Genomic DNA, 24,634 nt, shown 5'->3' with positions numbered 1-24,634 from the left:
TGTGGGTGTGCAGTTTTACAGTGGCAAGATGGATAGATAGTTTATGCGAAGGGGACACGGAGACATCAGCATTTCTATATAATATTGCACCCTATCTGGTCAGTCAAAAAGCTTATAGGTAGAGTGATGTCACCCATAATAGAAAATAAAATATAATCTAAGTTTTTGTTTGAAGCTTTTTGACTTTGTTCCTTGTTATCCATGATGTAAACACGTCTATCTTCCTGGTTCATCACTCTGTCCTCTTAGTAAAAGAATCCCCACCAAACAATAACGGCACTGCAGACATTTCTCTGACGCTGGCTGGGCTGTGCTCTGTTGCCAGGTAACGCTGGGACTGTTTGGGCATGAGGAGGAGGTGATCTCCAATCCCCTCTCACCTGGGGTCATCAAGGGCATCCTCTACAGCAAGTGCTCCGGGGAGAGGGAGGCCGTGCTGCAGCAGGAGCTGGTCATCCACATCGGCTGGATCATCTCCAACACCCCCGAGCTGTTCAGCGGCATGCTCAAGATCCGCGTCGGGTACGAATAGAGCCTGGGAGGAATAGAGCTAGGCAGGCTGTAGCCATGGCCATTCGGATCCTACAGCTGGGTGGTTGTTATTCTGTTTGTCTCTCAAGTTGTCTGTTTGAGGATAGCCATCTGTGGTTATGAGATGCATTGTTTTTGCTTCGTATTCCGCTGGTATTGGTGCAGGTGGATCGTCCAGGCCATGAAGCATGAGTTGGCGATCCGAGCAGGAGACATGCCACCCCAGGACATTTACCAGATGTCCCCCAGCGATGTTAAACAGCTGTTGCTGGACGTCCTTCAGCCACAACAGCACGGCAGGTAAACACTCACAAACACACACATTTTTTTAATTCAATTTTATTAATTTCCCTATTCGTTACCCATACCAGGTCCTGGATCAACAGGCGTCAGATCGATGGTTCCCTCAACAGGACTCCCCATGGCTTCTACGACCGAGTGTGGCAGACTTTGGAGAGAACTTGTAATGGCATCGTAGTGGCAGGGATCCATCTCCCACAGGTAGTGTTGGTAATAGCAACAGTGACATAATAATCCTTCTTTGTTTACATCCTCAAACTCCACATTTAATCATATCTCTGAAGGACCACACTATAGGCTGGCCATGCTTTCCACCTGGCTACCCCTACCCCGGTCAACAGCACTGCACCCCCCACAGCAACTTGCCCAAGCATTCCCCATTTCTCCTTCTCCCAAATTCAGTCAGATGATGTTCTGAAAGAGCTGCAAAATCTGGACCCCTACAAATCAGCCGAGCTTGACAATCTGGACCCTTTCTTTCTAATATGATCTGCCGAAATTGTTTCAACCCCTATTACTAGCCTGTTCAACCTCTCTTTCGTGTCGTCTGAGATTCCCAAAGATTGGAAACCAGCTGCGGTCATCCCCCTCTTCAAAGGGGGGACACTCTTGACCCAAACTGCTACAGACCTATATCTATCCTACCCTGCCTTTCGAAGGTCTTCGAAAGCCAAGTCAACAAACAGATTACCGACCATTTTGAATCCCACCATACCTTCTCCGCTATGCAATCTAGTTTCAGAGCTGGTCATGGGTGCACCTCAGCCACGCTCAAGGTCCTAAACGATATCTTAACCGCCATCGATAAGAAACATTACTGTGCAGCCGTATTCATTGACCTGGCCAAGGCTTTCAACTCTGTCAATCACCACATCCTCATCGGCAGACTCAATAGCCTTGGTTTCTCAAATGATTGCCTCGCCTGGTTCACCAACTACTTCTCTGATAGAGTTCAGTGTGACAAATCGGAGGACCTGTTGTCCAGGCCTCTGGCATTCTCTATGGAGGTGCCACAGGGTTCAATTCTTGGACCGACTCTCTTCTCTGTATACATCAATGATGTCGCTCTTGCTGCTGGTGAGTCTCTGATTCACCTCTACGCAGACGACACGATTCTGTATACTTCTGGCCCTTCTTTGGACACTGTGTTAACAACCCTCCAGACGAGCTTCAATGCCGTACAACTCTCCTTCCGTGGCCTCCAATTGCTCGTAAATACAAGTAAAACTAAATGCATGCTGGAGCGCGGCCCAAGGAGACGCACTGGAGACCAGATGCGTAGAGCCGGCTTCATGGCACTTGGCTCGATGCCCACTCTAGCCCGGCCGATACGCGGAGCTGGTATGTACCGCACCGGGCTATGCACCCGCACTGGGGACACCGTGCGCTCCACAGCATAACACGGTGCCTGCCCGGTCTCTCTAGCCCCCCGGTAAGCACAGGAAGTTGGCGCAGGTCTCCTACCTGGCTTCGCCATACTCCCTGTGTGCCACCCCCCCAATACATTTTTGGGGCTGACTCTCGGGGTTCCATCCGCGTCGCCGTGCTGCCTCCTCATACCAGCGCCTCTCCGCCTTCGCCGCCTCCAGCTCTTCTTTGTGCCGGCGATATTCTCCTGGCGATATTCTCCTGGCTTCCTCCCAAAACCAGAAATCTTGATTTCGCTGCTCCTGCTGCCGCTGCCTGTCACCACGCCGCTTGGTCCTGTTGTGGTGGGTGATTCTGTTACGGGATTCTTCCTGGGAAAGAGAGGCGGACCAAAACGCAGCGTGGTTATTTATAAACATCTTTAATAAAGATAATAACGTGAACAATATACTTATACAAAACAAGAAAACGTGGAAAACCGAAAACAGTCCTAACTGGTGCAAAACACAGAGACAAGAACAATCACCCACAAGAGACCTAAAGAATATGGCTGCCTACATATGGTTCCCAGTCAGAGACAACGATAACTACCTGCCTCTGATTGAGAACCACTCCAGGCAACCATAGACTTACCTAGAATACTTAACTAAACATAATCCCATAAACTACAAAACCCCTAGACAAAACAAACCACATAAATCACCCATGTCACACCCTGGCCTAACCAAAATAATAAAGAGAACACAGAATACTAAGACCAGGGCGTGACAGTATATCTCTCTGGTCACCCCCAAAACCAATTATTCCTTTGTCCGCCTCTCCTTCCAGTTCTCTGCTGCCAATGAATGGAATGAACTACAAAAATCTCTGAAACTGGAAACACTTATCTCCCTCACTAGGTTTAAGCACCAGCTGTCAGAGCAGCTCACAGATTACTGCACCTGTACATAGCCCATCTATAATTTAGCCCAAACAACTATCTCTACTGTATTTATTTATTTATTTTGCTCCTTTGCACTCCATTATTTCTATCTCTACCTTGCACATTCTTCCACTGCAAATCTACCATTCCAGTGTTTTACTTGCTATATTGTATTTACTTTGCCACCATGGCCTTTTTTTTTTTTGCCTTTACCTCCCTTATCTCACCTCATTTGCTCACATTGTATATAGACTTATTATTGACTATGTTTGTTTTACTCCATGTGTAACTCTGTGTTGTTGTCTGTGTCGAACTGCTTTGCCAGGTCGCAATTGTAAAGGGCAACTTGTTCTCAACTTGCCTACCTGGTGAAATAAATAAATTAAATAAAACCATCGGGGTGTTCTTGCCTAAAGCATTACTGTTAAAATCTTCCACTTCCCTTCCATTGCAGCAACCTACTCTGTCTGACATGACCATGTATGAGATGAACTTTTCTCTGCTGGTGGAAGACACACTGAAGGACATTGTGCTGCCTGAGTACAGGCAGATAGTAGTAGAGGTAAGGGCCAATCAGATTTCACTGTAATTTACAGCTGCATGTTTTCCGCACACTGCTATTGGTCAAACAGGTTGCTCGATTGACTATCTCATCCACACATTTCCTCTAACAACGCTTCCGCTACACATTGGGTTAACAATACAAAAATCCTATTGGGGGCCTCCCGGGTGGCGCAGTAGTTAAGGGTGCTGTACTACAGCGCCAGCTGTGCCACCAGAGACTCTGGGTTCGCGCCCATGCTCTGTTGTAGCCGGCCGCGACCGGGAGGTCCGTGGGGTGACACACAATTGGCCTAGCGTCGTCCGGGTTAGGGAGGGTTTGGCCGGTAGGGATATCCTAGTCTCATCGCGCACCAGCGACTCCTGTGGCGGGTCGGGCGCAGTGCGCGCTAACCAAGGTCGTCAGGTGCACGGTGTTTCCTCCGACACATTGGTGTGGCTGGCTTCCGGGTTGGATGCGCGCTGTGTTAAGAAGCAGTGTGGCTTGGTTGGGTTGTGTATCGGTGGACGCATGACTTTCAACCTTCGTCTCTCCCGAGCCTGTACGGGAGTTGTAGCGATGAGACAAGATAGTAGCTACTAACAATTGGATACCACGAAATTGGGGAGAAAAAGGGGTAAAATTCACACAAAAAAAAAAACAATACAAAAATCCTAATTGTACACACATTTTCTCATGGCTCTATTTTCTTACATCTAATCTCCATGGTTGCAGCTGCTGATGGTGGTGTCCATAGTGTTGGAGAGAAACCCGGAGCTGGAGTTCTCGGAGAAGGTGGACCTGGATGTTCTGGTGAAGGAGGCCTTCCATGACTTCCAGAAGGACAGGAGTCGGGAGGGGATGAAGAAACAGGTAGGTGCTATGCTCTGGCCTACCCTGTCCACTGGGCTCACAGGATCTGAGGTTGGGTCAGACCACTGTCACACAAGGTTTTTGGAGTTCATATAGCATGCGAGCTTAGCTGTTTTACTTTCACAATGATGTACAGTACAAGTTATCTCCGCTAAGTAGAAGCAGACCTCATATTCGAGGTGAGGATACCTTGGGAGCATTGGTGATCATTTTTCTGGTCAGTCTACTTAATTAACACTGAATGTTAAGGATGGAAATAATTGTCACTTGTTTACTTGTAATGCATATCATATATTTCCATTCTGAATAATTGTTCGCTCTGCATGTCGTTGCGGAAAAGCAGTGCTTTGTTAAACAACTTTTGACAGTTCGCACTGTATATAACAGTACCGCTAGTTTACAATGAAAAAAAATGTTTGTCCACAGGATGACATGGAGGAGTTCTATAAGACACCGCCGATGGGCAGGAGAGGTACCTCCAGTTACCTGACCAAGGCTGTGATGATTCAGCTGCTTCAGGGAGACGTGAAGCCCTCCAAGGATGACCCCTGCTCGGTCAGCTAAACTAAACCCATTCAGCAGAGTGGAGGAATCCACCGCTACTCTACTTTGTCGAACTACTAACAACACGCTAAATTAGTCAGCAGCACTGACTGTTGTTCCACCAGCAATACCCTCCTTGTTCTGTTAGCTTCAAGCTATTTACACAGGATGTATCAGCTCTTATCAACACCTTGTTCTGTTAGCTTCAAGCTATTTACACAGGATGTATCAGCTCTTATCAACACCTTGTTCTGTTAGCTTCAAGCTATTTATACAGGATGTATCAGATCTTATCAACACCGTTATTACTGTTAATAACATTGAACTGTTACCCACCCGAAATCCTTGCATGTAGAATTGTACGTATAGCATTAGCATTGTGGGGCAGCCCACATTGTTGATTTGTAGTTAATCAATGGCATGATATGCAAAACTAGAGTTGCATCCCAGTGCACGCTTCTTCTTTTTTTGTCTGTCTTAGGATGTCCGGGTCTTTTTGAAAGCCTGATCGCTGTATTTTTGTGAATGTGGTCATGAGTTCCTTCACTCTATTAAAATGATATATTAAGTTGTTTTATGTCGATGTGTTTACAAGTGGTTTGAGTGTGCCTATCCAGTTTAGTGAATCTGAATTGAACTTTTTCAATGTGTGTGTGTGTGTGATGTTGGCTGATGTGTTCCGTCACTCTGTCAAGGTGATTTTGTAAGCTCCATACTAGTTTTAAAAAAATAAACTTGAGGAACTTGTGACATCCTGTTGATTTATTTGCTTAGGTTCATCATGTTTGAATTTTGCGGCGCGTTACCCCTACTATAGACAATTAGCCTTGTAGCAGCTAAATGCCCTTGTATAAGCTAAATGTGTAAAAGGCATTATAATCACAACCTGGTGTAACACATTTATTTTTCATTTGGGCTGCAGTTGCAACAGAAATGTCATGATTATTCAAGCGTGTCAGTTCGTGCCTGGTGGTACTGTATGTGTATTGAATCTCACCACTAGTAACTCCCACTCATGTTCGCTTAGCTGCAGTCGTACCAATCTCACTGCTGGAGCTGGAAAATAACATCATTTGACATTTTTAAAAAAAGGGGGTTAGACACTGAGAGAAGCAGAGGAATTATTTATTGCGTAGGACTCGGTACATTATATTTACTTCAGAATCTGTTCTAAAGCTGCTCCATCACTTGGACTGGAGAATGGGATTGATAGTTTGAGAAAAGCTTTAAAAAGGTAATTTCAGTGTTCTGAAGCGAGGAAGTTCATAAATAAGGGTGATATTCAAACCATGAGAAGTATGCTCATCGTACATACAGTACATGTATGCTTTAGTTATTATTAGTTAGAGCAGAGTACGTAGTCTGCAATCTAGATCAGGCCTGTGTATGAAATGACAGTAGCAATAGCATTTGTGGAGAGCAATTTATTAATATGATGGTGTAATTTATTGTACACCTGTGTCTGATGCTTCAAAAATTGACGAAAGCATTTCGTAGGAAAATAAAATATTCTAGTTGTATATGCTACTCTAACATGATCCTTTATGACCAGACTCAATTCACAGTTCAATTCGAATCTGCAGAGCAGAACAATCTTTCATATTTACTGAGTAAGGCCTCATCGCTGTAAAAGGTGTAATGTGTTCGCTTAAAGAACACCCATAAAAGTTAACTGTGCATAAAAGTCAGACTATATTTTTTGCTAGCTGCAGTAAAAGCACATTTTATTTGCCTGTCTCAAGTGTTTGGGCCTGACAGTCGGAGCTTTTTTCCTGCTCAATCTGCATCAACACACTGTACCATGAAGGACATCAAAGACTTGAGCCACTTGAAGATGTCCAGGCCAATGTTTCACGTTTTTTGGAACACTATTGTCACTTTATGGTCTGAGGAACCAAAGGGCTGAATAAATAATGAAAGTTGATGTAAAGTGTGTGAGAGAACCAAGGGCTCTCTGTGGTCAGGGTGTGACAGTCATGTTGAAGATACTGACAAGAATTGTCTACCACTTCCTGCAAAGCGAATTGATCATTTCACTTTCAGTTTTGCAGTTACCATGTTGCCTTGATGCATTTCAGTACTGACCAAGTTTGCATGGTTTGAAAGGAGACATTGAAGATTGCTTCAAGCTGCTTTGTGATGATTTTTTTTTTGTTGATTTCATTCTGTTTCTGCTTTTACCAAAATTGTTGGTCTTTGGTCAATCATGATGAAGCCATTTTTTGACAGTGTTTACATTTTAAACGTTATCCCAATATAGGTAACCTCTGCACCTCAAGCTGTGGTGCCTCCCTCCCTCTGATTTAAATGCACTCCTCAAATAAAAGAAAAATATAACAATCACAAAGAAGCATAAATGATTGACAGAATTATTACACACAGATCTGAATAGCAGGGTCTGCTCTCTCCCGCTTATCTGGTCTTCTCTGCCAAATTCTCTGAAAGGCAAACGCATACAGAAAGGGGTCCACACAACTGTTAACAAATGTAAGGCACTTTGCAAAGTCCCGTGTCAACTCCGCAAAGGTCGTCAACTTAACAGATGTAACAGGGTGTGAATACTTCAGTAAGGTGGCTGAGATGTCCACAATGTTAACAACATGACTAGGAACCCAGAGAATGATGAAGGCCACAGTAATTCCAGTGACCAATCTGGTCATCCTTTGGGTGCTGAAGAGGGCTGTCTGGTTCACTCGCTTGTGAAGTAAGAAATAAAAAATGACCAGAATGGAACCCAGAACAAAACCCACCAATGTCTCAAAAAAAAGAACAGCCACTCTTTCCCAGTCCGATTCAGTGTGTCTTTGACATCTTAGACCAGAACCAGTAACCACTGTATTCCTTGTTGCAACAGCAGGCCCAGTTAGGATGCATGCAAGTCCCCATAGTGCAGGTAGCAATACCTTCTCACCTCTCCTTCCCAGCCTGGCCCACTGGTGGGGGTGGAGAACCGACACGTAGCGCTGCACACTCATCACAGTTACAGTCATGATATTGATGTATAGGCTGCAATAGACCATGAAGGAGAAGAACTTACAAAGCCCACGGCCAAGATTCCAACCACACAGGAGGGAATAGATCCACACAGGGAGGGAGGCCAGACACAGGATGTCAGAACAAGCCAGATTCAGCATCAGTTTCAGGGTGACATTATCTATTTTGACCTGGCGCAGAATGACCATCACGACAGCTATATTTGCAGGGAGGCCCACTAGGCAGCACAATCCCAGCAGTGTACTGGAGACAACGTTGCCAGGATTCCCTGAGGTGATGTTGGAGATGGAGATGTTGAGCTGATCCACGGTCATGACTTGAGAGAGATTGTTGAGATGATCAGAGTGGTGTGAAGTCAGGAAACTCACTGTACTTCACACTTGCCCTGTGCATGGTCTATTATTAAATACATGCAGTGCCTTCAGGGCCGCCATCTGGGGGGAGGGTGGGGTGTGATGCTGGTAAAGTTGTCTCGCGCACCTACAGTGCTGGTCATAAAAAAAAGCTTTATTTTTTATTTTTTTTGGAAACGCAAAGACCCAAACGGCGTTCCATAGAAATCCTGGTTGAGAATGAAACGACTGAATAAATGAACAACCAAACAGCACAGCAAGTAAGTGAAAGAAATAGGTTTCGATTATGTTTTATTGGTAATGGGGACATATGTAAATGCCAACAAAATACCTTTTCGGTCAGTGTGGTGTGTGTGCGTGTGTAACCTTTATTTAACTAGGTAAGTCAGTAAGTAAGTAAGTAAGTAAGTCACTAGGTAAGTAAGAACAAATTCTTTTTTTACAATGACGGCCTACCCCGGCCAAACCCGAACGACGCTGGGCCAATTGTGCGCCGCCCTATGGGACTCATAATCATGGCCGGATGTGATACGGCCTGGATTCAAACCAGGGACTGTAGTGTAGCCTCTTGCACAGATGCAGTGCCTTAAACCGCTGTGTCCATGTGTGAACTATTTAACTGTACTAGAATGCTTAAAAGGCCGCAACATTTTTAAATATCGGTTATCGGTATCGTTTTTTTTTTTGGCAAGGAAAATATTCTATATTGGTATCGGCCAAAAATGTCATATCGGTGCATCACTAGTATTCACTGTAGTGTTTTTGCTGACTTTACTTTAGTATTTAGTGTAATATTTTTTGGGACATTACTAGTATACCATAGTATTCACTATAGTGTTTTAGAGGACTTTACTGTAGTAGTCACTGTAGTGTTTTTGCGGACTTTACTGTAGTATTTACTGTAGTGTTTTCACATACATGACTGTAGTATACTATAATGTGTTTGCAAACATGACTATAGTACAGTGGCATGCGAAAGTATTCACCCCCTTGGCATTTTTCCTATTTTGTTGCCTTACAACCTGGAAATAAAATAGATTTTGGGGGGGGGTTTGTATCATTTGATATACACAACATGCCTACCTCTTTGAAGATGCAAAATATTTTTTCTTGTCAAACAAACAACTTGTCAAAATCAAACAACAAATAACACACAAAAAAACAGAAAACTTGAGCGTGCATAACTATTCACCCGCCCAAAGTCAATACTTTGTAGAGCCACCTTTTGCAGCAATTACAGCAGTAAGTCTCTCTCAATTACAGCTGTAAGTCTCTATAAACTTGGCACATCTAGCCACTGGAATTTTTGTCCATTCTTCAAGGCAAAACTGCTTCAGCTCTTTCAAGTTGGATGGGTTCCACTGGTGTACAGCAATCTTTAAGTCATACCACAGATTTTCAATTGGATTGAGGTCTGGGCTTTGACTAGGCCATTCCAAGACATGTAAATGTTTCCCCTTAAACCACTCGAGTGTTGCTTTAGCAACATGTTTTGGGTCATTGTCCTGCTGGAAGGTGAACCTCCGTCCCAGTCTCAAATCTTTGGAAGACTGAAACAGGTTTCCCTCAAGAATTTCCATGTATTGAACCCCCCTTTGTTCAGGGACACATTATTCCATTTCTATTAGTCACATGTCTGTGGAACTTGTTCAGTTTATGTCTCAGTTGTTGAATCTTGTTATGGTCATACAAATATTTACACGTTAAGTTTGCTGAAAATAAACATAGTTGACAGTGAGATGACGTTTCTTTTTTTGCTGAGTTTATGTGAACCCTTTGGAATTGTAAAGGATTTCCTCCTCTTTGTCTGAGGAGGAGTAAGGATCGGCACAGCGTGGTAAGTGTTCATGATGATTTTTAATTCAAACTCAGGACACTAAACAGAAAATAACAACGTGAATTTACAAAACCGAAACAGTACCGTGTGGCCAAAACACTCACACGGAAACAAACACCCACAAACCAAAAGTGAAACCCAGGCTACCTAAGTATGATTCTAAGTCAGAGACAACCAACGACACCTGCCTCTGATTGAGAACCATACTAGGCCGAACACAAAAACCAACATAGAAAAACAAACATAGACTGTCCACCCCAACTCACCATACTAAAACAAATAATAAAATAACAGAACTATGGTCAGAACGTGACAGTAACCCCCAAAGGTGCGGACTCCGGCCACAAAACCTGAACCTATAGGGGAGGGTCTGGGTGGGCGTCTGTCCGCGGTAGTGGCTCTGGCGCGCGGTAGTGGCTCTGGCGCGGGACGTGGACCCCACTTCACCATAGTTTTTGTCCGCCTCCTCAACCGCCCCTGTGGCCTCTTATGAGCGGCGACCCTCGCCGCTGACCTCGGACTGGGGACCCTCGCCACGGGTCCCGAACGGACGGGAGATTCCGGCAGCGCTGGACAAGCGGGAGACTCCGGCAGCGCAGGACAGGCTGGAGACTCCGGCAGCGCCGGACAGCCAGGAGACTCCGGCAGCTCCGGAGTGAAGGATGGCTCTGGCGGCTCTTGGCTGACTGACGGCTCTGGCGGCTCAGGACAGACTGGCGGCTCAGGACAGACTGGCGGCTCTGGCGGCTCAGGACAGACTGGCGGCTCTGGCGGCTCAGGACAGACGGGAGACTCTGACAGCGCTGGGCAGGAGGAAGACTCTGACAGCACTGGACAGGCGGGAGCACCTGTAGGAAGAAGACGGAGAGACATCCTGGTGCGGGGGGCTGCTACCGGAGGGCTGGTGCGTGCAGGTGGCACCGGATAGACCGGACCGTGCAGGCTCACGACCTTACCTGGAATGCCAGGCTACCTAAGTATGATTCTCAATCAGAGACAACTAACGACACCTGCCTCTGATTGAGAACCATACTAGGCCGAACACAGCTCCCACAATCTTCTTATTATCCATTTTTTAAAACAAATAATTAGTCATTTGTGTCTGTGCAGTATATGTTGAGCGCCATTTTCTATGAGCATGCTGAAGGTCTGTTGTTAATTTGTTTACAAAGAAATAGTGTCTGGTGAAAAACACTTTTTTTTCTCCAAAGGTTTGCTAAGAGTCTGCAGCAAGATGATTGGCCGGCTGTTAGAACGGGGGAAAGCAGTGCTTTTACCCCTCTTGAGTCATGGAATGACTTTGCCTCCCTCCAGGTCTGAGGACAAACATTTTGTCAACAAAAGGTTGTGTGACAGATGAGCAATCTGATTCAATGAAAGACGGAGTTTAATTAGTCTTAGAGCCTATAATTTAATATAAATTATTCCAAAGCCTTTTCCATCATACTTAGTCATTTATCTTGGTTTCTTAATACAATTTCAAATTTTTGTTCAGTGACATAATTCCTCAATTTATCTCAAATTTGCCAATCAGATGTGCAGCCAGACTTATTCATCACTCTTTTTGCCTCATCCCTATCAACCCTCCCCCTCTCCTGAGCAGTGGTGTAAAGTACTTAAGTAAAACTACTTTAAAGTACTACTTAAATAGTTTTTTGGGGGGTATCTGTACTTTACTTTTTATATTTTTGCCAACTTTTAATTTTACTTCACTACATTCCTAAAGAAAATAATGTACTTTTTACTCACTACATTTTCCATGACACCCAAAAGTACTCGTTATCTTTTGACAGGAAATGGACCAATTCACACACTTATCTAGAAAACATCCCTGGTCATCCCTACTGCCTCTGATCTGTTAGACTCATTAAACACAAATGCTTTGTTTGTAAATTATGTCTGATTGTTGGAGTGTGCCCATGGCTATCTGTAAATAAAAATAAAATTGTGCCATCAGGTTTGTTTAATATAAGGAAATTATTTATAATTTTACTTTTGATACTTAAGTACATTTGAGCAATTCCATTTACTTTGACACTTAAGTATATTTAAAAACAAATACTTCTAACTTGTACTCAAGTAGTATTTTACTGGGTGACTTTCCCTTTGTACTTGAGTCATTTTGTATTACGGTATCTTCACTTTTACTCAAGTATGACAATTGAGAACTTTTTCCACCACTGCTCTTGAGTGGAGAGCTTGATGAAAACCAGTCTATATTCAGGTCACCCAGAAAGTAGACCTCTGTTAACATCGCATATTATCAAGCAATGTACACATAATATCCAGATAATTCATGTTGGTACTTGGTGGACTATAGCAGCACCCCAAAAGAAGAGACTTTTGTGAATAAGTGAAGGAGAAAACTTTTGAAGCTCACTAGGGTCTTTTTCTCCTGCCCTTTTCCCATAGTCATTTCTTGGATTTGGATAGCCATGTTGTGGAGTCTTTACAACCCTTTGCTACCACTTGGTAGACATCCCCTTGGATGTGCAGAAGCAGAAATACCTATATCTGTCCACCAGGGGACAGCAAAAGCCACTTATGGTGATGGCTAATCTTGGTAAAGAGTTTGTTGTCCTAAAATGACAAATGACTGTCTCCTGGATGTTAGAATTCTCAATTCAAATGAGCAAAAACAATGTCGGTATCAGTTTCACAATCAAACCTCCCATTGTTAAGACAACACCTTATACGTGACATTTCTTCTTCTCTGCACAATAAAAAAAAAGACAGGGAAAAGAATGACAGACTGTAAACTGTTAAGATAAACAAATGTACTGTTTTTGCGCAGTGGCCAGACAGAGTTAGCTTTTCCACCAGATAAGCTTGCTAGGAACAATACAAGGTGACAATGGGAGAGAGCTGGCAGCAGCAGCTGCTTGGCTTGGCCTGACCTGAGGGAGCAAGCCCAGAGCTGCTGAGAACGGGAATTATGGGTGATGTATTGTTGTGCAGACAGATGAGCTGTGGATGTGGGACTACACAACTCTCTCTCTCTCTCTCCTTGAATCTAAGTATTCACATGGCAGTGTAATCAGCCCTTTCCCTGGAGTAGACGGAACATGATATGTCAACATAGAGATAGCATGAAAAGTTAAAAAATACACTTCAATTATATCTGATACATAAGGTGTCTCTGATGTACTCTCCTAGACTGCCAGAGCTAGTCCCCTTAAAAACAACTCAAGCCTTCCAGTTGGTTTCAATTTATTTCCAATGAGAAAAACAAAACATCACAACCTTACCCATAATGGTTTATGAAGCAAGTTTACTTTACTTATTCCTTGTGCAAAACAACTAGATCAAAAAGTTTAAAACTGAGACCCATGCCTCTGCTGCAAACGACTGGTTGTCAAGTAGAGGTCATATGGTATCTTGCATTTCTTTACAAGCTGAATATGGTGTTTGGCCTTATCACACCTTTTCCCCTTGTTCTCCCAGATACAACATCTGTGCAGAGCAGTGCTGTGGCTTCTAGTAAAACACATTGAGCTTTCTCTTTATCTAAGATTGATAATAGCCATGAAATCACTGCAAAGACTATGGTACGGCTCCACTGAGATTACAGCTCATGTTGTTAGTAACACAACATTTTGCATCCCGGGGCAGTTCTGAGAAGAGACTATCTTTTCATTACATCTGTGCAGTGTGTCAGTGCAGAAAGAATGAATTAGGAAGACCCCGTCACATTGAATAGGTCCTACAGTCACCCCATCCCTCATGTGCTGGCAGCAGAATAAGGAGTGTGACATGATGACATACACCCATCAGCACATGCCTCATGTCACAGATATCTTGCCCAACACAGAGAACTTTAGAGATAAACCAGAATGGATGATCTGAGAGCATGGTTGATGCCTGGAAACATGTGTTACAGTATCATACACAGCATCTGCATCACAGGAGGCTGCTGCGGGGAGGAAGGCTCATAGTAATGGCTGGAATGGAGTGAATAGAATGGTATCAAACACATGGCCAACCACATGTTTGATGTGCTGGATAGCAATCCGTTGATTCCGTTCCAGCCGTTACTATGAGCCCGTCCTCCCCAATTACGGTGCCACCAACCTCCTGTGATCTGCAGTACACACAACCTTTTTTTATAGTAGTCTCACTTTCAGCGTTTATTGAGTGTTTAAGTGCAAATAAGGATTATTTATAGATTTAAAATGATAAAGCATCCATAACCTACTCACTGTATTGTTTCAGCATTCAGTCGTCACACTGTTGGGGCAAATTAATACAAAACTCAAGAGAACAAATTATAAACATATGTATCTAACACACCCACCCTTAAGGAAAACATGCAGGAAATAGGATAAAATTCTAATTTCCATCAATTAGTAGTGGTTGATTTTTAAGTGCAGTATTGTGCTTGGCACCCCTTGCCATGTCTCGGCTGGCAGAGACCGTGTGTGTTGTGGCAACATAAGGGAACAAATAGCACGGTTGCTATTTGCGCGTACATTTTTTGATTTTCAGAACCATGAGCTAAAACCAAAAGGGAGAAAGTCTATCCACAGTGGCAGCCTGTGCAAGTCATAACTCAGCTAAAGGCTTGTGGCTGCCAAGGCATGGCATAGGTAACGCTCTCTGTATCACACGTTCACTCATCACATAGTCCTAATGTTCAGTTTACCCTCAACACTTTCCTCTTGACGTTGCTCTTTCCTCTTGAAAAACAACAATGCGCAATGTGTTTCATCCCCAAAGTATCATTTCTCTTTTTTTTAAAGACTCAAACAATGACTATATTGGCTGCTGTTGTATAACGTTCAGGATAAACTTTAAATGGTGGATGCTTTTAGTATAATAGTAACTACGCTATGCTTCGTTGGCTACTGTTATAGGACATACACATACTGTAATATGCCACTTATATTACCATAATATGCAGTACCAGTCAAAAGTTTGGACACAACTACTCATTCCAGGGTTTTTCTTCATTTGGACTATTTTCTACATTGTAGAATAGTAGTTCAACTGGACCCGCTAAATGTACAGTAGCCCTTATCCAGCTATCCAGTTAGCTAAACACTCATTTAAATAACTCCGTGGGAAGCAGAGTGCCGTTTTGGAAGTTTACTTGAATCACAGTGTGAAACTGCAACAAACACAAAAGTACATGTTTTCAGTTACAGTAGTATAGAGCACAGAATGCCTTCCACAATAACTGTAAGAAATGTATGAAATAAGGAATAAGAGTACTCAATAAACAGCCAAATATAAAACAAAGTTACTAGAATGCTACTGTATGCTTGATATTACTCAGCTAGGTATCCTTATGGAGAAATAGCATTGAAGCTAATGCCAAGTAGCTAACAGCTATTTAAAAAAATATAGATATTTCACCTTTGTTTAATCAGGTAGGCCAGTTGAGAACAACTTCTCATTTACAACTGTGACCTGGCCAAGATAAAGCAAAGCAGCGCGACAAAAAACAACAACACAGTGTTACACATAAACAAACGTACAGTCAATAACACAATAGAAAATTCTATGTACAGTGTGTGCGAATGTAGAAGATAAGGGAGGTAAGGCAATAAATCGGCCATAGAGGCAAAATAATTACAATTTAGCATCAACACTGGAGTGATAGATGTGCAGATGACGATGTGGAAGTAGAGATACTGGGGTGCAAAAGAGCAAAAAAGATAAATAACAATATGGGGATAAGGTAGTTGGGTGGGCTATTTAAAGATTCACTGTACCTGAACACAGCCATCGGTAAGCTCCTCTGACTGCTGATGCTTAAAGTTAGAGAGGAAGATATAAGACTCCAGCTTCAGTGATTTTTGCAATTCGTTCCAGTCATTGGCAGCAGAGAACTGGAAGGAAAGGTGGCCAAAGGAAGTGTTGGCTTTGGGGATGACCAGTGAAATATACCTGCTGGAGTGCGTGCTATGGGTGGGTGTTGCTATGGTGACTAGTGAGCTGAGATAAGGCGGGGCTTTAGCAAAGACTTATAGATGATCTGGAGCCAGTGGGTTTGGCGACGAATATGTAGCGAGGGCCAGCCAAAGAGAGCATACAGGTCGCAGTGGTGGGTAGTATATGGGGCTTTGGTGACTAAATGGATGGCACTGTGATAGACTACATCCAGTTTGCTGAGTAGAGTGTTGGAGGCTATTTTGTAAATGACATCACCGAAGTCAACGATCGGTAGTATAGTCCGTTTTACGAGGGTATGTCTGGCAGCATGAGTGAAGGAGGCTATTTTGCGAAATAGGAAGCCGATTCTAGAATACATTTTGGATTGGAGATGCTTAATGTGAGTCTGGAAAGAGAGTTTACAGTCTAACCAGACATTTACAGTTGAAGTCGGGCGTTTACATACACCTTAGCCAAATACATTTCAACACAGTTGTTCACAAATCCTGACATTTAATCCTAGTAAAAATTCCCTGTCTAAGGTCAGTTAGGATCACCACTTAATTTTAAGAATGTGAAATGTCAGAATGATAGTAGAGAGAATGATTTATTTCAACTTTTATTTCTTTCATCACATTCCCAGTGGGTCAGAAGTTAGTTACATTCAATTAGTATTTGGTAGCATTGCCTTTAAATTGTTTAACTTGGGTCAAACATTTCAGGTAGCCTTCCACAAGCTTCCCACAATAAGTTGGGTGAATTTTGGCCCATTCCTCCTGACAGAGCTGGTGTAACTGAGTCAGGTTTGTAGGCCTCCTTGTTAGCACACACTTTTTCAGTTCTGCTCACACATTTTCTATAGGATTGAGGTCAGGGATTTGTGATGGCCAATCCAATACCTTGACTTTGATGCCATGTTGCCACAACTTTGGAAGTATGCTGGAGTCATTGTCCATTTGGAAAACCCATTTGCGACCAAGCTTTAACTTCCTGACTTCACGGTTGGGATGTTCTTCAGCTTGCAAGCCTCCTCCTTTTTCCTCCAAACATAACGATGGTCATTATTGGCAAACAGTTCTATTTTTGTTTCATCAGACCAGAGGACATTTCTCCAAAAAGTACGATCTTTGTTCCCAAACGGTAGTCTGGCTTTTTTATGGCGGTTTTGGAGCAGTGCCTTCTTCCTTGCTGAGTGGCCTTTCAGGTTATGTCGATATAGAACTTGTTTTACTGTGGATATAGATACCTTTGTACCTGTTTCCTCCAGCATCTTCACAAGGTCCTTTGCTGTTGTTCTGGGATTTATTTGCACTTTTCGCACCAAAGTACGTTCATCTCTAGGATACAGAACATGTCTCCTTCCTGAGCGGTATGATGGCTGCGTGGTTCTATGGTGTTTATATTTACTATTATTTTGAACTATTGTTTGAACAGATGAACGTGGTACCTTCATGAACCAGACTTGTGGAGGTCTACAATAGTTTTTCTGATTTCTTTCGATTTTCCCATGATGTCAAGCAAAGAGGCACTGAGTTTGAAGGTAGGCCTTGAAATACATCCACAGGTACACCTCCAATTGACTCAAATTATGTCTATAAGCCTATGTCTATAAGCCTATCAGAAGCTTGTAAAGCCATGACATCATTTTCAGTCAACTTAGTGTATGTTGACTTCTGACCCACACGAATTGTGATTCAGTGAATTATAAGTGAAATAATCTGTCTGTAAACAATTGCTACAAAAATGACTTGTGTCAGGCACAAAGTAGAGGTCCTAACTGACTTGCCAGTACTACAGTTTCTTAACAAGAAATTTCTGGAGTGGTTGAAAAACAAGTTTTAATGACTCCAACATAAGTGTATGTAAGCTTCCGACTTCAACTGTAGGTATTTGTAGTTGTCCACATATTCTAAGTCATTACCGTCCAGAGTTGTGATACTTGTCGGGCAGGCGGGTGCGGGCAGCAATCGGTTGAAGAGCATGCATTTAGTTTTACTAGCATTTAAAATCAGTTGGAGTCCACAGAAGGAATGTTGTATGGCATTGAAGCTCGTTTGGATGTTTGTTAACACAGTGTCCAAAGAAGGGCCAGATGTATACAGAATGGGGTCGTCTGTGTAGAGGTGAATCAGAGAATCACCAGCAGCAAGAGCGACATCATTGATATATACAGAGTTAAGAGTCGGCCCAAGAATTGAACACTGTGGCACCCCCATAGAGTCTGCCAGAGGTCCGAACAACAGGCCCTCCGATTTGACACACATAACTCTTTCCAAGAAATAGTTGGTGAACCAGGCGAGGCAGTCATTTGAGAAACCAAGGCTATTGAGTCTGCCGATAAGAATGCAGTTGAAAGCCTTGGCCAGATCGATGAAGACTACTGCAGTTCATCCAGAGTGATCATGGCCCTCTTGGCTGCATCTCTGATCAGTCTTCTCCTTGTATGAGCTGAAGGTTTAGAGGGACGGCCAGGTCTTGGTAGATTTGCAGTGGTCTGATACTCCTTCCATTTCAATATTATCGCTTGCACAGTGCTCCTTGGGATGTTTAAAGCTTGGGAAATCTTTTTGTATCCAAATCCGGCTTTAAACTTCTTCACAACAGTGTCTCGGACCTGCCTGGTGTGTTCCTTGTTCTTCATGATGCTCTCTGCGCTTTTAACAGACCTCTGAGACTATCACAGTGCAGGTGCATTTATACGGAGACTTGATTACACACAGGTGGATTGTATTTATCATCATTAGTCATTTAGGTCAACATTGGATCATTCAGAGATCCTCACTGAACTTCTGGAGAGAGTTTGCTGCACTGAAAGTAAAGGGGTTGAATAATTTTGCACGCCCAATTTTTCAGTTTTTGATTTGTTAAAAAAGTTTGAAATATCCAATAAATGTCGTTCCACTTCATCATTGTGTCCCACTTGTTGTTGATTCTTCACAAAAAAATACAGTTTTATATCTTTATGTTTGAAGCCTGAAATGTGGCAAAAGGTCGCAAAGTTCAAGGGGGCCGAATACTTTTGCAAGGCACTGTAGCCACCTTTTGCCTTGATGACAGCTTTGCACACTCTTGACATTCTGTCAACCAGCTTTATGAGTTAGTCATCTGGAATGCATTTCAATTAACAGGTGTGCCTCGTTAAAAGTTAATTTGTGGAATTTCTTTACTTCTTAATGAGTTTCAGCCAATCAGTTGTGTTGTGACAGGTTTGGTTGGTATACAGAAGATGCCACTATTTGGTAAAAGACCAAGTCCATATTTTTGCAAGAACAGCTCAAATAAGCAAAGAGAAATGACAGTCCATCATTACATTAAGACATGAAGGTTAATCAGTCATCAAAATTTCAAGAACTTTTAAAGTTTCTTCAAGTGCAGTCGCAAAAACCGTCAAGCGCTATGATGAAACTGGCTCTCATGTGGACCGCCACAAGAAAGAAAGACCCAGAGTTACCTCTGCTGCAGAGGATACGTTCATTAGAGTTAACAGCCTCTGAAATTGCAGCCCAAATAAATCCTTCACGGAGTTCAAGTAACAGACACATCTAAACATCAACTGTTCAGATAAGACTGCGTGAATCAGGCCTTCTTTGTCGAATTGCTGCAAGGAAACCACTACTAAAGGATAGCAATAAGACGAAGAGACTTGCTTGGGCCAAGAAAAATACAAGCGATGGACATTAGACCGGTGGAAATTCGTCCTTTGGTCTGATGAGTCCAAATTTGAGATTTTTGGTTCCAATGGCTGTGTCTTTGCAAGACGCAGAGTAGGTGAACAGATGATCTCTGCATGTGTGGTTCCCACCATGAAGCATGGAGGAGGAGGTGTGATGGTGTAGGGGGGGCTTTGCTGGTGACACTGTCTGTGATTTATTGAGAATTCAAGGCACACTTAACCAGCATGTCTACCATAGCATTCTGCAGTGATATGCCATCTCATCTAGTTTGCGCTAATTTATCATTTGTTTTTCAACAGGACAATGACCCAATACACCTCCAGGCTGTGTAAGGGCTATTTGACCACAAAGGAGAGTGATGGAGTGCTGCATCAGATGACCTGGCCTCCGCAATTACCTGATCTCAAACCAATTGAGATGGTTTGCGATGAGTTAGTCACACCCTGATCTGTTTCACCTGTCTTTGTGATTGTCTCCACCCACCTCCAGGTGTGACCTGCTTTCCTCATTAGTCCCTGGGTACTTATTCCTGTGTTCCCTGCTTGTCTGTTTCCAGTTTGTCTTGTTTGTCAAATCAACCAGCGTGGTTTTTCCCGGTCTCATGCTTTCCCCTTCTCTTTAGTTTGCTAGTCCTCCCAGTTGTGACCCTTGCCTGTCTAGACTCTGAACCCACCTGCCTTACCATTCTGCCTGCCCTAACCTCGAGCCTGCCTGCCACTCTGTACCTCCTGGGCTCTGACCTGGTTTTGATATTTTTCCTGTCCACGACCATTGTCTTTCTTACCACTTGGGCTGTAATAAATATCAGATTCTAACCATCTGCCTCCCGTGTCTGCATCTGGGTCTTGCCATGTGCCCTTAAAGAGTTAGACCGCAGAGTGAAGGAAAAGCAGCCAACAAATGCTCAGTATATGTGGGAACTCCTTCAAGACTGTTGGAAAAGCATTCCAGGTGAAGCTGGTTGTTAGAATGCCAAGAGTGTGCAAAGCTGTCATCAAGGGAAAGGGTGGCTACTTTGAAGAATCTAAAATGTATTTAGATTTGTTTAAAATGATTTTTTTGTTAACTACATGATTCCATATGTTTTATTTCACAGTTTTTATGTCTTCTATTATTCTACAATGTAGAAAATAAAGAAAAACCTTTTGAATGAGTAGGTTTGTCCAAACATTTGACTGGTATGTTATTTTTTGTATTAATGACCCTATCAAAGAGAATATAGTCTTCTATCCAACAGATGGAGCTTTCAAAATGTTAAGCATATTCCTCCATTTCCACCTCTGCATAAATCATCAGCACTGCTGGCAAATGTTGCATTGTTCTATCTCCTGTTTCATCTCAGAACAAACAAGACATTTCTAGAGCCTTCAGCCAGAAGAGCACTGACACTCATATTAGAGAAGGAAAGGCTGTTTAATCTGTCTCGTGTCCAGCTCTGATACGGTGACTATTCCCCAATCTACTCATTCAGATGTACATAGTGATGTGGGTTTTTATCTCCCTGTGATTTGTTGGCTGAGGACTGCATGCAGGATGCCCTGCTATATCCTCTGTGTAATCCCACTGCGGGATGATGTCATCAACCTCCGGATGGTTCCAGGGATAATGGAGTGTGGACAGGCCTTGGATTTGGGAGCCGATTTGCCATGGGAAGCCGGTCACAAGCACATTATACTCCCATTATACCGCTAATGTTAGACAGTGCTGCCTCTTGCACTCGTTTCTCTCAGAGACTCTGCTGGTTCTGGTATGTTCATATGCCTGTGGCTCCAACATTAAGCATTGCTAACCACAGGCTAAGCAGGCATACACAAGAGTCTACAAAGGACTTTGAGTCTCAGGGTTTGAGATAGTGTTCACTTTGAGGTGGCATCTTCTTACAGTTTAATATTTTTTTTTATGACAGGTAGAACCTCGGTTCCTTCAGACATCAGCAAACAAATACAAGAGAATAAAGCTATTTGAAACGATAAATCATCAGGAAGAGACAAAAAAAGTTTATATTTGCAGATGCATCAACAACAGTAAATGGCCCCATGGAATGGAAAGGGGAATGGAATTAGTTTGGAAATGAATCATTTCCAGTTCCAATGTCTTAAAACTATCTCTGCTAGAATCTATGCTCAATAGGAAATAACATATTCATATTATTTATTGTAATATATTCCTGGAGATTCTTAGGAAGAAGTACCCTGGAATATCAGCATCTGACTAAATGAGTTTGGAGGAACAAGGTCATTGAGTGTGAAATCATTCTGCTCTTGCACTATGGGTGCAGTAATTGGTGGAGTTACAGCTGAAGGTCAGGGTCTTTTTGAAGTTTGGTGAGTGAGTTTATTATATACAGTAACAGTCAAAAGTTTAGACACCTACTCATTCAAGGGTTTATCTTTATTTTTACTACATTGTAGTGAAGACATGAAAACTATTAAATAACACATATGGAATCATGTAGTAACCAAAAAAGTGTTAAACAAATCAAAATATATTTTATATTTGAGATTCTTCAAAGGAGACACCCTTTGTCTTGATTACAGCTTTGCACACTCTTTGTATTCTCTCAACCAGCTTCATGAGGAATCTGGAATCTATTTCAGTTAACAGGTGTGCCTTGTTAAAAGTTAATTTGTGGAATTTCTTTCCTTCTTAATGTGTTTGAGCCAATCAGTTGTGTTGTGACAAGGTAGGAGTGGTGTACAGAAGATATCCCTTTTTGGTAAAAGATTCATAGTCCATATTATGGCAAGAACAGTTCAAATAAGCAAAGAGAAACGAGAGTCCATCATTACTTTAAGACATGAAGGTCAGTAAATCCGGAAAATTTCAAGAACTTTGAAAGTTTCTTCAAGTGCAGTCGCAAAAAACATCAACTCTCTTGATGAAACAGGCTCTCATGAGGACCGCCACAGGAATGGAAGACCAAGAGTTAACTCTGCTGCAGAGGAAAAGTTCATTAGAGTTACCAGCCTCAGAAATGGCAGCCTAAAGAAATGCTTCACAGAGTTCAAGTAACTGACACATCTCAACATCAACTGTTCAGAGGAGACTGCGTTAATCAGGCCTTCATGGTCAAATTTCTGAAACCACTACTAAAGGACACCAATAATAAGAAGAGACTTGCTTGGGCCAAGAAACACAAGCAATAGACATTAGACTGTTGGAAATCTGTCCTTTGGTCTGATGAGTTCAGATTTTAAAATTTTTGGTTTCAAACGCTGTCTTTGTGAGACGCAGAGTAGGTGAAAGGATTATCTCCTCACTGTGAAGCATGAAGGAGGAGGTGGGATGGTATGGGGGTGCTTTGCTGGTGACACTGTCTGTGATTTATTTAGAATTCGGAAAAAAATATTCCAATGCCCCAGGGCAGTGATTGGGGACATTGCCCTGTGTAAGGTGCCATCTTTCAGATGGGATGTTAAAAGGGTGTCTTGACTCTCTATGGTCATTACAAATCCAAAGGGCACTTATTGTAAGATTATGGGTGTTAACCCTGGTGTCCTGGCTAATTCCCAATCTGGCTATCATACCATTATGGCCACCTAATCATCCAATTGGCTCATTCATCCCCCCTTCTCTCCCCTGTAACTGTTCCCCGGGTTGTTGATGTAAATGACAATGTGTTCTCAGTCAATTTACCTGGTAAAATAAGGGTTACCTCAATATATTATGTGGCCTTGCGTGTGAAAATGACCCACAGGCTCACCAAAAAATGTAATTTGATACACTTTGTTGCATGATAATTTTGCTTGTATACGTGATTTCTCTCAAGTACGGATTAGAATTTACCACAGGATTATAAACTGAGTCAGGATGTGAACGTCTAACATGTCACACAGAATGCTCATAAAACAACACAGTTTGTTATTTCTGTTGGGTAAATAGCTAGTATATATGTAAATAAACTGAGCATTGAGAAAACTTGCTCAAACATGATGACCCCGATGCTTTCCTGACTGCTTTGGGGTAAACACATTTCAGAGGATTTCTTGTTACCCTTCCTCACTGCAAAGATGTTTTATTTTAGGCACCGATTCCAGATTGTGACTGCAGGTCCTCGATTGTCTCTAAGAATTAGGATTACACGGATCCAAGCCCAATCCCACAAGGTATGACTCCAAACACCCAGAAAAGGCTACTCTTCTTGATGTTATCCTCACAAATAATCCTTATAGGTATCAGTCTGGTGTTTTCTGTAATGATCTTAGTGATCACTGTTTTACAGCCTGTGTTCGTAATGGCTGCTCAGTGAAACAACCTGTCCTGATTTGTCATAGACACTTGTTAGAAAACTTTAATGGGCAAGCCTTCCTTCATGACCTGGCCTCTGTAAATTGGTGGAGAATCAGTTTGATCCCCTCTGTCAAAGACGCTTGGACCTTCTTTTTTTGATATTTTCATTGATATTGTCAACAAACATGCCTCCAAAAAGAAAATGAGAATTAAAAACAGGTTCAGCCCCGGGTTCGACCGTGATCTTTCATAGTTACTCCACCTCAAGAATTGCATTTGGCGAAAGGCTTGGCACACGCATACTCAGGTTGACTGGCTCTCGTTCAGGCAAATGGGAATCAAATGAGTTACTTTAAGGAGCAGGAAAACGGTTAAAGACCTGGAGATTAAACCCTCCTTCTCACAGATGCCCATGTCCTTTAAAGTTGATGATGTGGCTGTTACTGACAAGAAGCACATGGCTGAGATTTTTTATCACCACTTCATTATTAAGTCAGGGTTCCTATTTGACTCAGCCATGCCTCCTTGCCCGTCCAACATTTCCTGATCTCCCACCACTTCTAATGCGACAAGCCCCAATGCTCCTCCCTCTTT

At 42.7% G+C, this 24,634-nt stretch overlaps 1 protein-coding gene across 5 annotated transcripts in view; it reads left to right on the top strand.

Annotated features, from left to right (window-relative positions):
• The window catches only part of LOC112232221 (phosphorylase b kinase regulatory subunit beta-like), a 59,670-nt gene extending 53,840 nt beyond the window's left edge, over positions 1-5,830 (top strand). For all 5 annotated transcript variants that reach the window (XM_024399035.2, XM_042330838.1, XM_024399034.2 and 2 more), the window contains 6 exons: positions 326-522; positions 697-831; positions 903-1,032; positions 3,576-3,683; positions 4,398-4,535; positions 4,962-5,830. In XM_024399035.2, the coding sequence (XP_024254803.2) occupies positions 326-522; positions 697-831; positions 903-1,032; positions 3,576-3,683; positions 4,398-4,535; positions 4,962-5,099 (846 nt within the window). In that variant the 3' untranslated portion in view covers positions 5,100-5,830. The remainder of the gene's footprint in view (positions 1-325; positions 523-696; positions 832-902; positions 1,033-3,575; positions 3,684-4,397; positions 4,536-4,961) is intronic.
• The last annotated feature ends 18,804 nt before the right edge of the window (positions 5,831-24,634 follow it).

This window comes from Oncorhynchus tshawytscha, linkage group LG12 (assembly GCF_018296145.1).
Source record: "Oncorhynchus tshawytscha isolate Ot180627B linkage group LG12, Otsh_v2.0, whole genome shotgun sequence".
Lineage (NCBI taxonomy): Eukaryota > Metazoa > Chordata > Actinopteri > Salmoniformes > Salmonidae > Oncorhynchus > Oncorhynchus tshawytscha.
Note: the sequence above shows the minus strand (reverse complement) of the source record. Positions and strands in the feature narration are given on the sequence as shown.